The sequence below is a fragment of the Barbus barbus genome (assembly GCF_936440315.1).
Source record: "Barbus barbus genome assembly, chromosome: 14".
NCBI lineage: Eukaryota > Metazoa > Chordata > Actinopteri > Cypriniformes > Cyprinidae > Barbus > Barbus barbus.
In genome coordinates this window covers 25,427,954-25,440,760 of record NC_136742.1, presented here as the reverse complement: position 1 = coordinate 25,440,760, position 12,807 = coordinate 25,427,954, and the positions used below count along the sequence as shown (strand labels likewise).

General features: G+C 37.8%; 1 protein-coding gene across 2 annotated transcripts in view; it reads left to right on the top strand.

Moving 5' to 3' along the window:
- Window positions 1–2,038: 2,038 nt before the first annotated feature.
- Window positions 2,039–12,807, top strand: part of LOC306879966 (sodium/potassium-transporting ATPase subunit beta-1-interacting protein 2) — a gene marked incomplete at both ends in the record, with an annotated part of 195,642 nt that continues 184,873 nt past the window's right edge. The window contains one exon of one of the 2 annotated variants that reach the window (XM_079433195.1): window positions 2,039–2,835. In XM_079433195.1, coding sequence (XP_079289321.1) covers window positions 2,782–2,835 — 54 coding nt within the window. The remainder of the gene's footprint in view (window positions 2,836–12,807) is intronic. The other variant, XM_079433196.1, reaches the window with a different exon arrangement.

Here is a 12,807-nt window from a genome sequence, read left to right as displayed (position 1 = left end):
AAATAGTGTTACTTGAGGTAATATACAAGCCTACAGAATGAGTTTTAAAGGGAAGGACAAAAAAAAACAACAACTAAAATTAGGTTGTGGGACGGATTCATGTTAATTCATGTAAATTATTTTTGATAAAAACATCTGTTACATGAATTAATGTATATAAAGATTTGTAAATTTCTTTAGCCCTTAGCTGAACCCATTGCAACTCAAAAACATCTATTTAGCATGGCAACCATCAGCTCATATGTCACAAGTCTTTTATAAAAATTCCATCTTGGTGAATAAATGATAACATTGCGATTACAAAGTTACTAGAGATTTCGATATGAGATGTAGTGGAACAATTGAGCATATGAACATGTTGTTTTGCAGCTAAGTCGGCCTATAAATGCATTCATAGCCACAGCGACTGTCATGTCACTCTTGTAAATCTGTGAAATAACCATTGTTTTATTTAAATGATACAATGCAGCTTTAACATCCACAGTTCAGCCTGTCAACGAGAGCATTTTTAAGGTGCAACGGTACCTTTGAAAGAATAATGTCCTGATTGTTCACTGTTAGGCAGGTGAAAATCCTATGATAGCATGCTGATGGAATAAGAGCAGATCAAATAAAACATTCAGGAGAACCCAAAGTTCAACCTCACTAAAGCACAAAGCAGGAAAGTGCATCTGTCTGGTGTCCAATTTAAAGTGATAGAAGTTAGGGCTCTGCAGTAGCTCATGAATTTTTAAAGGATCAATATCTCTCCATACAGCTGCTACAGATGCGCTGTCCTCCTTAATTTCATATTTTTTAATGGTTCGCCCCAGTTTGTCCGATCTAGATTAAGATTTGAGAGAGCCATCAGATACAAACAGTGTGAAACTTTCAGGCGGATAATTAAAATTTTCTGATGTGAATGAAATAAAATCAAATCATCGATCTGAATCGAAAAGGGCTATGTCTCAAAGAGTTATAATGACTTTTAAGGGAACAAAAAATAAAAACGCATGCAAGAAAAACAAAATATTTGATTATTCATATGTGGCATGTTAAAAAAGTAGTGTTTTCTGTCATGCTCTGAGGTTAATGGCTTTCATTTCCTCCAGGTTTGTTTATAATAGCTTGCTTGCTTGGACATTGTGGAAACTTGGCAAATGTGAGGACCAGACATGATGGCTGGAAAACTCAGATAAGTCATGTGGCATGCACTATTGCTAATTCTATCGCTTTCCCAGGTAGAAGTGAAATGAATCCATACTGGACCAGAAGACAAGCATGACAGGAAGGAGGGGTCCACAGTTTTGCCTGAAGTCATTACCTCCGGAAATCAGAAAGTAAATACACGCTACTGCCACTCAAGATTGCTGGGAAAATTAAAGCATGTCATAAACATTGATAGAGAGACTGATTGTGTGTGTATTTCTTTGTGGGTGTGGGCTTGTGTTTGTGTTCATGTTGCATCGCACCAGCATTATCTTTAAGTATAAAGGCTATAGGCCTACTATACAAGCAAGTACACATGTATGCTTATAAAGTGTGTATAGTGTGTTCTGTTAAGTATACATTGTGTATTACACGCCTCTATGGAATAGGCTAGGACTTGATTCTGATTGGTCAATCGCGACATTCATCTATTTAAGAATATTTGCCGTCACCAAATTCTGTACATCAAAGCATGAAGGCTAATACGCGGGATAATACAGTCAGTTCGTTATCGCAAAATAAATCCCTCCATAAGCAGCCAAAACGATACTGTACAAAAAGTATCTTCAAAAGAACCTCTCAAGTTGGCTACACTAATGGAATCTTACGAAACGAATTGTTATATTGTTAACAAGAACATTTATTTTCATTCTAGACTTTGAAACCCGAGGGCGCCGTTTAAATTCAGACCTGAATGAAGCGATTACAGCCCGTTATATATCTGCATCTTGCCCAGTGACCCCCAATACCACACAGTCATTATTTCCATATCGTGTTGCTCTCACGCCCACTGAGAGAGGGAGCAGAGAGCTCATCCGGCGCATTGAGGGACGTCCAGGTCCTCATCTGCGCTCTTTACAGCATCAGCACCAGCCGCTGCGTGAGAAACAAACCGAGTCGCATCCCCGCGGAGAGCAGCACCGCGTGCGCTTCATTCAATCTGGAGCGTCAGATGGTGCAAGATGCACCGCTTCTTTGTCCTCCTCTACACCCGGACTGTGCAAGTTAACACTGGAAGGGGCCAATAGCCTAGTAGTTAAGGGACCCATTTCAGCTGCACTGAAAGGTTCCTACAGGACGCGCGCTTGGATTACTGTCCTCTTATCACCATTCCCGTGCATTTCCTGCTGGACAGCTTAACGCGCACCGCGGCTTCCAGAGAAATAAAGCGAATCGTTGCTGTTTAAAATGTGTTAATTCGGTTTCTTTCTCGCGAGGGAGGAGCAATGATAGCGTAAACAACACTGGTGGCTTTGTTTCTGAGACACGGACCCGTGGAAGATCACACTGACATGTCTTTCAGTGCCGGATTTGGAGCTACCGTTATTTCTCCACTAACTTAGGGAAGTGCTGTTCGTATCTCTTTGACTTTGCGTTAGAGCTCAATTCCACTTTTCTAACAAACACATGCAGTTTTCTTCATATCTTCTTCCTACATGGTGGAGCGCTTGGGATGCTTTCATCAGAAGGGCGTATTTGATTCGCGTCTATCGCCTTTGGAGTGAAGAAAGACCCCTTTAAACCCGTTGCCTCGGCGTTATCTTGTGGAGTTACAGAGATCCACGTGGAAACACGGACTCGAAGAAGGGCAAGATGGGCTGTTGCAGTGGTAGATGCACGCTGGCATTTATATGTGGCATGCAATTGGTAAGTGATAACACTCAAGTAATTTCTAAACCTGCCCTGAGGGTGATAGTTTGTGGATTCGAACCTGCAACCTTCCGGTTAGCAGCCTAGATGTTAAATTACAAAACTGCATTTCAGTCTTATAAAAAAACTGGTATATTGGTGAACAGGGACAGTATGATTGGAGTAAGCTTGGGTGAAAGTTCATGAAGGGTTTGAACCTGCAACCTTTCAGGTTGCTTACTTAGGTTTTTTATCTGAATTGGTTTCTGGACGCCCGTGCTTGGTTATTTGATGTGATGTTATACAGTTGTGGAATTAGGTTTGGTTCAAGGATGAGAGTCAGTCACTTGTTATGGTGCAAAAACTGTAGTGTCTTCCAGAAGTGAACCTGAGAACTCAAGAACCCAAGTGTCCAACTGACAAGTGGCCAGTGATACGGCACTAAGGTGTACGTGGCTGTGAGTAATCTTAGTTGAAATAATATGGGGCTATATGTGGAAACCCTGCCTCGTTATATTACACCGGAGGGATGATGGGGCTCATGAAGGCAGGGCTTGTGTCATTAGCCTGGGGCCACTATCATTTATGCTTATCTTCCCACTACCACGGGTCCTGACAGCCAATTAGGAGTTTTAAGTTAAAGAAGCAATGCCAAGTCTCATTGACCTACTAAGCAGAAAACGATTACTTATTGCTTCTGCTAGAGCTTGAGAGGTTATAACCATCAGAATGTTTTCTAAACTAGTCCCATTTGAAAAGATGATTTCAGTCTGGTGTTTGTACAGCAACATCGGGCTCTGAGAGAATTCACAGAGCTGAGTAATTTTACTCTTCCCAGACTCTTCCCATCTCTGTGACACCTTTTTAATCACTCTTTCAGTTACAGTAATGGATAGTGGCCAGCGACAGTCTCGCCATGCCAACCAGCTGGCATGGTGCATCAGGCGTGCGTGATAGATCACATGACAACTGGCAAGTGCGACTACACTAATCTAAATGGACGTTTGTAGGTTAATGTATCACGCAGGTCATTAACCCGAAGATTCAACCGTAGTGGGTGATGTCACCACCTGGTGTCCATTAATCAGACCTTACTCAGTGTTCATGACTAGAAGTCGGTCTTTGAGCGTGATGATGTCATAAGCGAGTCATTTGAGCAGGTTGTTATCATAAGCTCGCGAGTAACTCTTGAGTAGCTGTTGTCTTATAATGCGATTTGGTATAGTTTAGGATTAGGGTGGGTTTTGTGCGGTTAGATGTTAAAACTTTGAGGGGCGTTCACATTTTTTCTGATCTGAGCTCTCTTTTGTCCTCTCTGTTTCTCTGACCTTTTCTGATCCTCTTTTCCCCATGTTTTGTACTATTCTGAGAGATGCCCTCAGTTGGATGCTCTTAAGGGTTGGAAAAACATTCTTGTATTGCAATATTTTGTATTTGTTCCTCTTGTTCCTCTTATCAGTAGTGTTCTCGCTCTTCATGAGGAAAAGAAGGTTGGTTGTATAGAAAAAAAAGCCTTTTTATGTCCAAAGTCTGAAGTTGTGATGCCTTTCCATTTAAACTTAATTTTATCTTCATGTTATTGGTTACAGGTTAACATAAATGGCAAATGCTCATATGCTGCTGATAGCTGCCACATATGGTTTTATAATGGAGCTTGGGGGCAAGTGACCCTTCGCAAAGAGCTTGATTGACATGCAATCTGACCAATCATAATGCCGAATCCGCAATCTTGTCTGACAAACAAATCAGACAGGGGAGTAGATTAACTTCGGTGGATTTAAACTAGAAAAATGTTGTGTATTGACATCTTTCCGCAGTTTGAATAAAATATGTTCTGATGTTCAGTCATGTTCATTTTGTGCTTTAAGTAAATATGAAAAGTCGATTGGTTCTGAGGCGCTACAGTCACAGTGATCTGTCACGACACATTAAAGAGCAAAAACAAATGGTATTTAATGTTTGAATTTCTTAAAAAATTTGAAAATTTGATAGCTGTGACCATGTCTTGTCTGCATGTTGTCAGTGTCCTCTTTACTCCACAATGTGTTTTTTTGTGAGAACATGTGTAGTGTGAGAGTGGCATGGATTGTCAGACATAGCAACAGTAACTAAGGAGGGCAGGTTTATGGACACTCTTTATGAATTTATGCACTGATATCAATTTAGGATTTCAGAAAATAATTAATGTTTGGCCCTCTTAAACTTTTGCATTAATCACTTATATTCGACAACTACTATAATCAGTAGCATATAAGGCGGCAATAATACAGAAAATGACTAAATTGATTGACGCAATTATATTACTACTTTAAAGAATGATCTTACAGTATGTGAAATATAGTTGATATTTCTTATGTCACAATTTCCCCCAACAACTGAATGTTTTTACACCAAAAGATGGCATGTACAATAGATGTAGCGTTGTCAGAGTTGGGAAAAATGAAGAAAAAAATTCTTATCCAATGTTATTTTTTTTATTTGTGGCTATTTGGTTAACAACCTGCTTTGGGAAGTCGTGGCCTAATGGTCAGAGAGTCGGACTTGTAATCCAAAGGTTGCGGGTTCGAGTCTCCGGCCGGCAGGGATTGTAGGTGGGGGGAGTGAATGTCCAGCGCTCTCTCCACCCTCAATACCACGACTGAGGTGCCCTTGAGCAAGACACCGAACCCCCAACTGCTCCCCGGGCGCCGCAGCATAAATGGCTGCCCACTGCTCAGGGTGTGTGTTCACTGCTGTGTGTGTGTGTTCACTGCTGTGTGTGTGCACGTTGGATGGGTTAAATGCAGAGCACGAATTCCGAGTATGGGTCACCATACTTGGCTGAATGTCACTTCACTTCACTTCATTTGTTTGTGTATGGCCTCTCAAAGAGAAAATTTGGATTTTAAAAAATATATTTTTTTTTTTTCTGTGGTTTGCACTGTAAATAAAAAGTTTGTTACCCTTTTCTTCTGTTGGAATGGCTGTAGAAAAACTAATCAAATGGAGCTAATGCACCCAGCTCTGCTAAATTACCAAGCAGACCGTTTTTTATTGGCCTAAGGCTATAACACAGATCAAGTGTCCATAGTTAAAGCATTTATAAGAGATTTCTCTCTGGTGGTTTTTGTGTCTGGCAAGTATAAATGCCTGTGGTCCAACAGTCTGGCCTGAAGGCCAAACATTTTGACATGAAAGCAAAGAAAAGAACATTGTATACTCAATGGATGTGTTTATTGAGATTGCTCAAAGATGCATTCATAGAAAGGACATCTGGTAAAATAGTTTGACACTATTAAGGCTGATGAAAAATTTGATATCTGTTGTAAAAGCGGTCCTCTTAGCTTCAGCCTTTGACAGCCTCCCTATGGACTCTCTGATGCATATTGTACGCAAAGATGAATACATCTGGTGAAATCTGCCCGTTCCAATTGGCTGCCCACAAGGGAGCTTCTGGGAATCAGGCATGCACAAGTTTTTTTTTATCAGGCATGTTACCAGATTGCTGCTGATGCTGCAGGCTCATGCCATTTAAAGTTATTCAAGAGTTTTGTTTTAGACTTACTTTATCTTCTGTTATGTCCATGAGGGAAGGCCTGGCGGTGTGGTTCACTCATATTTTGCTCTAATTTCCTTGTTATCTTTCTATGTTTTTGTGGAAACTGAATGTTTTTGAATGTTTTACCACTTTGTTGCAGGCCAGTCTGTTGTTGTGGCTGCATCGATTTCAGATTTATCTGCCCTGCACAGCCTTATCAACAACAGTTGGTCATTTTACATGTTGGTCAGAAGGCTGCCTAAGTGGGCAGTTCTTGGCCAGAATAAACTACAATATTCAGTTGATTTAGTGTTGATAGTCTTTATGTAATCGTAAATATTGTAAAACTATTGCAGTCTGTTTCTAAATGTTTTGGTTTAATTATTTACATGATATGTGACCCTGGACCACAAAACTTTACAGCGCTCGGGTATATTTAAGTCGCTGGGGTATATTTGTAGCAATAACCAAAAATACATGGTATAGGTCAAAATTATCGATTTTTCTTTTATGCCAAAAATCATTTGGATATTAAGTAAAGATCATGTTCCATGAAGATATTTTGTAAATTTCTTAACGTAAATATATTAAAACTTAATTTTTGATTAGTAATATGCATTGATAAGAACTTCATTTGGACAATTTTAAAGGTGATTTTCTCAGTATTTAGATTTTTTTGCACCCTCAGATTCCAGATATTCAAATAATTGTATCTCAGCCAAATATTGTCCAATCCTAACAAACCATACATCAATGGAAAGCTTATTTATTCAGCTTTCATATTATGTATGCATCTCAATTTCGAACATTGACACTTAAGACTGGTTTTGTGGTCCATGGTCACATATGGTGATAACTTAAACTAATCGCAATTAATATCAATGTTTTCTAAAAAAAAAAAAAAAAAAAAAAAATATGAGGCGACTATCCCTTAAATTAGGATAATTCAAAGATGTTACTGTGGCATTGAGTTGAATAGACATCACAGAAAGTGGCTTTAGAAGTCAGTATATTGTTCGTTTTATTTCCATATCATTGAAGTCTATCACAGTCCACAGAAATCCATTATGCATTCGAGTTTGTCCATCTGTCCTTATTCGTTTTGTGCTGTCTGCTCTCAGTTAGTGTGATTTGGCAAGTTTTTTGTAGAATAGCATGAGTCAGGGAGCATGATTAAATGTGTTCATTTTTATGCATTATTTTTCTTGTAATTAATTTTAGTAGATTAAGATGTTAAATTGATGTTTAATAAGCTACTGGAGGAGATGCTCTATGCATTCAACATTTATGATTTAACTTTAATCAGCTTCTGCATTTGTCATTTCAGATGCATTTATGAAATCAGGTTTGTGTCATGTTGTTCATCCATCTTATTGTTTTATTATTCGTTTATGCTGTTCTTCTGCACCTTGTACTGGAAACAAATAATTCTCAGCCACAAAATAAACCCAAGATTGATTGTTAACTCAAATGTTACTTGAAGAGTAAAAATAGAATGTGTAAATTGAGGGGGAAAATAAAAAAATGACCTGTTAGATAGTCATTGGTGAATAACAGATTGCCCAGATACTGACAGTTCTTGGGGTCATGAAGTGAGTTCATTTCTAAGTTCTCTTGAAAAATTCTACACCTGGCGCTAAACATTTCTATAATTGCTTTGTTTTCAAACTGGTATGAATGTCTGCTGTCATTTTTCCTCTTGGAACAGCACAAAGACAAAGGTTTAATTGTTGTTTTCCTTCATCATAATCAGCTGTATGCAGGAGAAAAGCTTGTGCTCTTGAAATTAATTACTCTCCTGAATGCAGGTGATTTGCCAAACGTAGATTTTTTGAGGTTAATGCCTTGTATTATATTTGGTTGAGTTTGCCCGTAAGCATGTAAAAGTGCTGCGACAACTCTCATTGTTTGGATTGGAAGTAAACGGATTCGTATAGCGTACAGACGGAAAGCACTTCGAACAGATCCTTTGCCAAACAAAACAATCACACTGGCAGAATATTGTTCTAAATTTCTATGCAATGCCATTGCGACGTGACCTTGATTTCCCAAAACTGACAGATGGTTTAGGAAGCCGTTTTGCATAATGAATCCAAATATTTACATATCTCATCAAAGCATTGATGCCATAACTCTACCATGTATAAATGAATGTTCATTTATACATGGTAGAGTTATATTTTTAAAACATATTTTCTCTCTTACACCTCTACACTATTAAAGCTATTTTTTTCATGTTGCCTAAATCAGATAATTTTGTGCAACATTTTGTTGATTGTTCCATGCAATCTCATTGGTTGTTAATCTGATTCCTTGAATATTAAACATCAAATATTTACATTTATGCATTTAGCTGACACATTTATCCAAAGAGACTGACATTCAAGTTATGCCATTCACTAATGTTTGAGGCTGTATATAAAAAAAGAAAAAATATGTTCTGATTGTTATTGTGACAGCAGTTTCACATTCTTATGTCGCTGGAAACCTTTGGTGTCATGCTTGGTGCAAAATCATTGATTTGTGATGTAAGTAGGACTGTTGAATCAGATCGCTTTGTTTGCTAATATTTTCATGAATTTGACAATAAAGAATCCCAGATTGACAAGCAGGATCGAGACAGAATAGCATAGCGAACAACCGAAGCTCTTTGGCTTTGTGACTGAAGATCTGCCTCTCTGGGAAAAGAAGTCCTTGATATTTGACGAGTGAATTGAATTGGCTTCTCCACACCACAATCCAAATCTAAAAAGGCAGAAAGATTTAATGGCTTTTCAGATGTTACAAATCATTCCCAGTTTAATAAAACCAATAAACACAAGTGCTGCAAACGTGCAGTGGGAATAAGTCTTTGCTGCAGGACATTTTTCAGACGTCTCTCTTCCATTGGCATTAAATTAACCTTTCTTTTCCCGCCCCGGATGCCTCTTTCGTAGTCGTGAGATTTCAGAACACAAAAGGTTACGGTGGTGATACCTGTGCTGTGCTGCACGCTATTTGCCAGCTTCCTGTTTGATTGAGGCGAGCTGTAAACATTAGCGGGAATGTCTCCTAGCAACAATAGGTATAAATGTTGGAGTGTTGCCCGGTAGCTGAACACGGATGATCCAGACTCCTCATAGTTGCCCTTTTGACCCATCAAAGCCCAGAACAGTACAGGAAATGCATTATGTGTATAATGATGCCTTTTGGCTGGTTTTGTTTTCTGAAGATATTTGAATTTGCATTTTATGTTCTTGGCACAGCCTTTCCAACCAAGCCATTCACATAATAAAGTGCACTAATTACATTAATGGTTATTTCGGGACAGGTTGCTGAGAATACAAATAGATTTAGAAAAAATCTTTGGCTTTAGATCAGAAAGATCTTAAAAAAAACAAAAAAAAATCCTTTCAAGTGGCTTATCTAACAGACTTTAAAGCTGAATTGTGTGGATTTTTATTTTTCAATAAAAATATATTTGATATATTTTTTATATTTCAATAGTTTCAGGGTTATTATAGGTAACTAAAACCATAAAAAAGCATGAATTACTTAAAATAAATATTAACTGAAATTTAATAGAAAAAAAAAAAAACGAAAATTATTTTTTTTCAGCAAGGCAACATTTGCCATGTTGATGGATTAAATAGCTAAAACAGCAATAAAAATTACTAAAAATTATGTAGACATTAAACAACAGAAACTAATTTAAATTACAAAAACATGAATTGCAATTTTTGTTATTTTTTTAAAACCATCAAATTATTCACCACCACACCCAACGGTTTGGATCCGGCCACTTTTCTAAAGTCGTTTTACGGGAAAGTTACCTCACTTTGCATCTGGGAATGAAGCCATCATCTTTTGCGGTTTGGCTGTGTTTCAGAAAACTTTATTAGAACATCTTCTCCCTAATTTGGTTGCCTATAGTTTTTGATCTAATAATAAACAGTCCCTAGAGTTATTGTCTGGAAATATGAATACCCATAACGCATTTGTATCACCTGTCTGATAAATCCTCTGCATTGTTGCCACAGCAGAAGCGTTTTTACCTCTGACTGCAGCGGTAGAGCCTAGAGGATGTGATCCCATGGGAATACAGACAAAAGCGCTTATGTGCTTCAGCAGAACGAAACAAGGCAGGCCAGTAGAATGGCTGTGAATAAAAGCATTTTTGTTGCATAGCTTTGTATGTGTGTTCAAGCATAGTTGAAGTAAAACAGTTTATCATCCATTCTATTCTCAGTCGCTGTTACTTTTATATGCAGTATAGCATATGCACATTTGTGTTTAATATATATACAGATTTGATCAATTTTGATGTCACAGTCTTTTCCTGCTTTATGCTTAATATGTCAGCTGTAACCTGTTTCCGTAGAGTGCAGATAATGCAGTTAAATGACAGTATTTTAGTGCATGGTATTGTGACATCACCTCCCTTGGTGGTTTGTAGCTAAGAAGTGAAATGTGATTAAGCTGGAGTGAGTTTCTTTTGTTCGCTTCATATACCCTTCAATATGACACATTCATTTAGTATGGTTAGTTATAGAAAAAATGAATCATGCCTACTGAACAGATTTGGATAAATTTAGCATTAAATCACTCACTCACCAATGGATCCTCTGCAGTGAATGGGTGCCATCAGAATGAGAGTCCAAACAGCAGATGAAAAAAATCACAGTAATCCACAACACATTCATCCATTAACATCATTACAGCAAAAATGACATATTTTAATAAGTACATCCATCATTAAGAGATTGGAACTTCAAACGGTTGCTTCTGGCTGCAATATGAACCCTCTATCTGTAATATTGCTTTCTCCAGTGAAGTTGTTTTGTCTCAGTCAGGAGAGAAATATACACAAATCAAGCCCCAATTTACAAGTTTTAAATGTATTTATTTAGCTTCACAAGACATTAATTTATGGACATGGTGTCATGTGGATTACTTGTGGATTGTTGCAATGTTTTTATCAGCTGTTTGGACTCTCATTCTGACGGCACCCATTCACTGCAGAGGATCCATTAGTGAGTAAGTGATGCAATGATAAAATTCTCTAAATCTGTTCCATGCAAAGCTGAATTTTCAGCATCATTACGCCAGTCTTCAGTTCCACATGATCCTTTGGAAATCATTCTAAAATGCTGAGTGAGTGCTCAAGAAACATTTCTTATTATTCTCAATGTTGACAACTGTTGTACTGCTTAAGATTTTTTGTGGAAACTATGATAAATGTGGAAAATATGATGTGGAAAATATGAGTTTTTTCAGGATTCAACGATGAATAGAAAGTTCAAAAGTTCAAAACAGTTTTAATTTGAAATAAAAAATCTTTTGTAACTTTATAAATGTCTCTACTGTCACTTTTGACCAATTTAATTCAGAAATCCAAAATTTGGTACTGAATGTTTTTGTTAATTGATTCTAAGATAATGTATTAACTGTCTTGTTTAAAATGTGCCGTCCTGTAATCCAAAAGGCTGTTTCCAGAGAACATATTGTTACAAGAAAAGCTTTTAGGATGAGTGCTTTTTGATGCCAGAGGAATCATAAATATTTAACCAAGCTGAAATCTAGGTTTAACGTTTCTTTGTTTGCCTTTACCTACAATGTATACATAGGCCTACAGCTATCCATTTCTTGTTTGCTTTAATACAGTTTCAGTTTCGTAATTTAAGAGGATAGTTTAATCCTGTCATCATTTTTCACCAAGGAAGAAAGAAAGTCATACTCATTTGGAACAACATATGGATGAATAAATGATGCCAGAATTTTATTTTTGGATGAACTGTCCCTTTAAACTGTTTGCATGTAGCTTTAACTGTAATATGAAGATAAAATGTAATCCAATCCGAAGATGGCAACAATGCCACCAGCTGCTTTACAAGACATGTGAACATGTCCAAGCAGAACAGCTACACACACGCTTTGATAACTTCTAGTGGTTAACATCTCTCTGCTGACTGCCTGCAAATGTTACGATAATTTACAATCGATACTTAGTAGTGAGATTGGTCTTTATTTTCCATAAAGTGTTTTATGGGTGCCTGGAATGGCATTTTAGCAGGGTTCACGCCTCAGCATGGCACTTAGCCTGATTACGACTGTGCCTCTGCATATCAGAACATGATAAGAGATTTTCTTACACCGCCATGGCATGCCTGGTCAAGGACGGCTCCGTTGCTGCAGGACCTGCAAGGGCTGTCCTGACGCGTGATCTGTCATTGTGGCATGGCTCAGATGAAGAAGCGCTCTCACTGATGGGGTGGGCTGTTCCACATCTGTTCTGGTCAGCTGAGAATCTGCAGGTCTAAAGGGTCAAAGCCCATATCTAGCACATACTACACAGCCATACTTCTTTATTTTGATTGCTATGTGAGCAACACCTGCTCTTTTTTAAACCTGGATCTTTTAACCAGTTCAGTTTTTGAGTTGCATTTGACGAAAAAATTTGAATGCAAGGAAGTAGAATTAAAATTTGAAGAAAT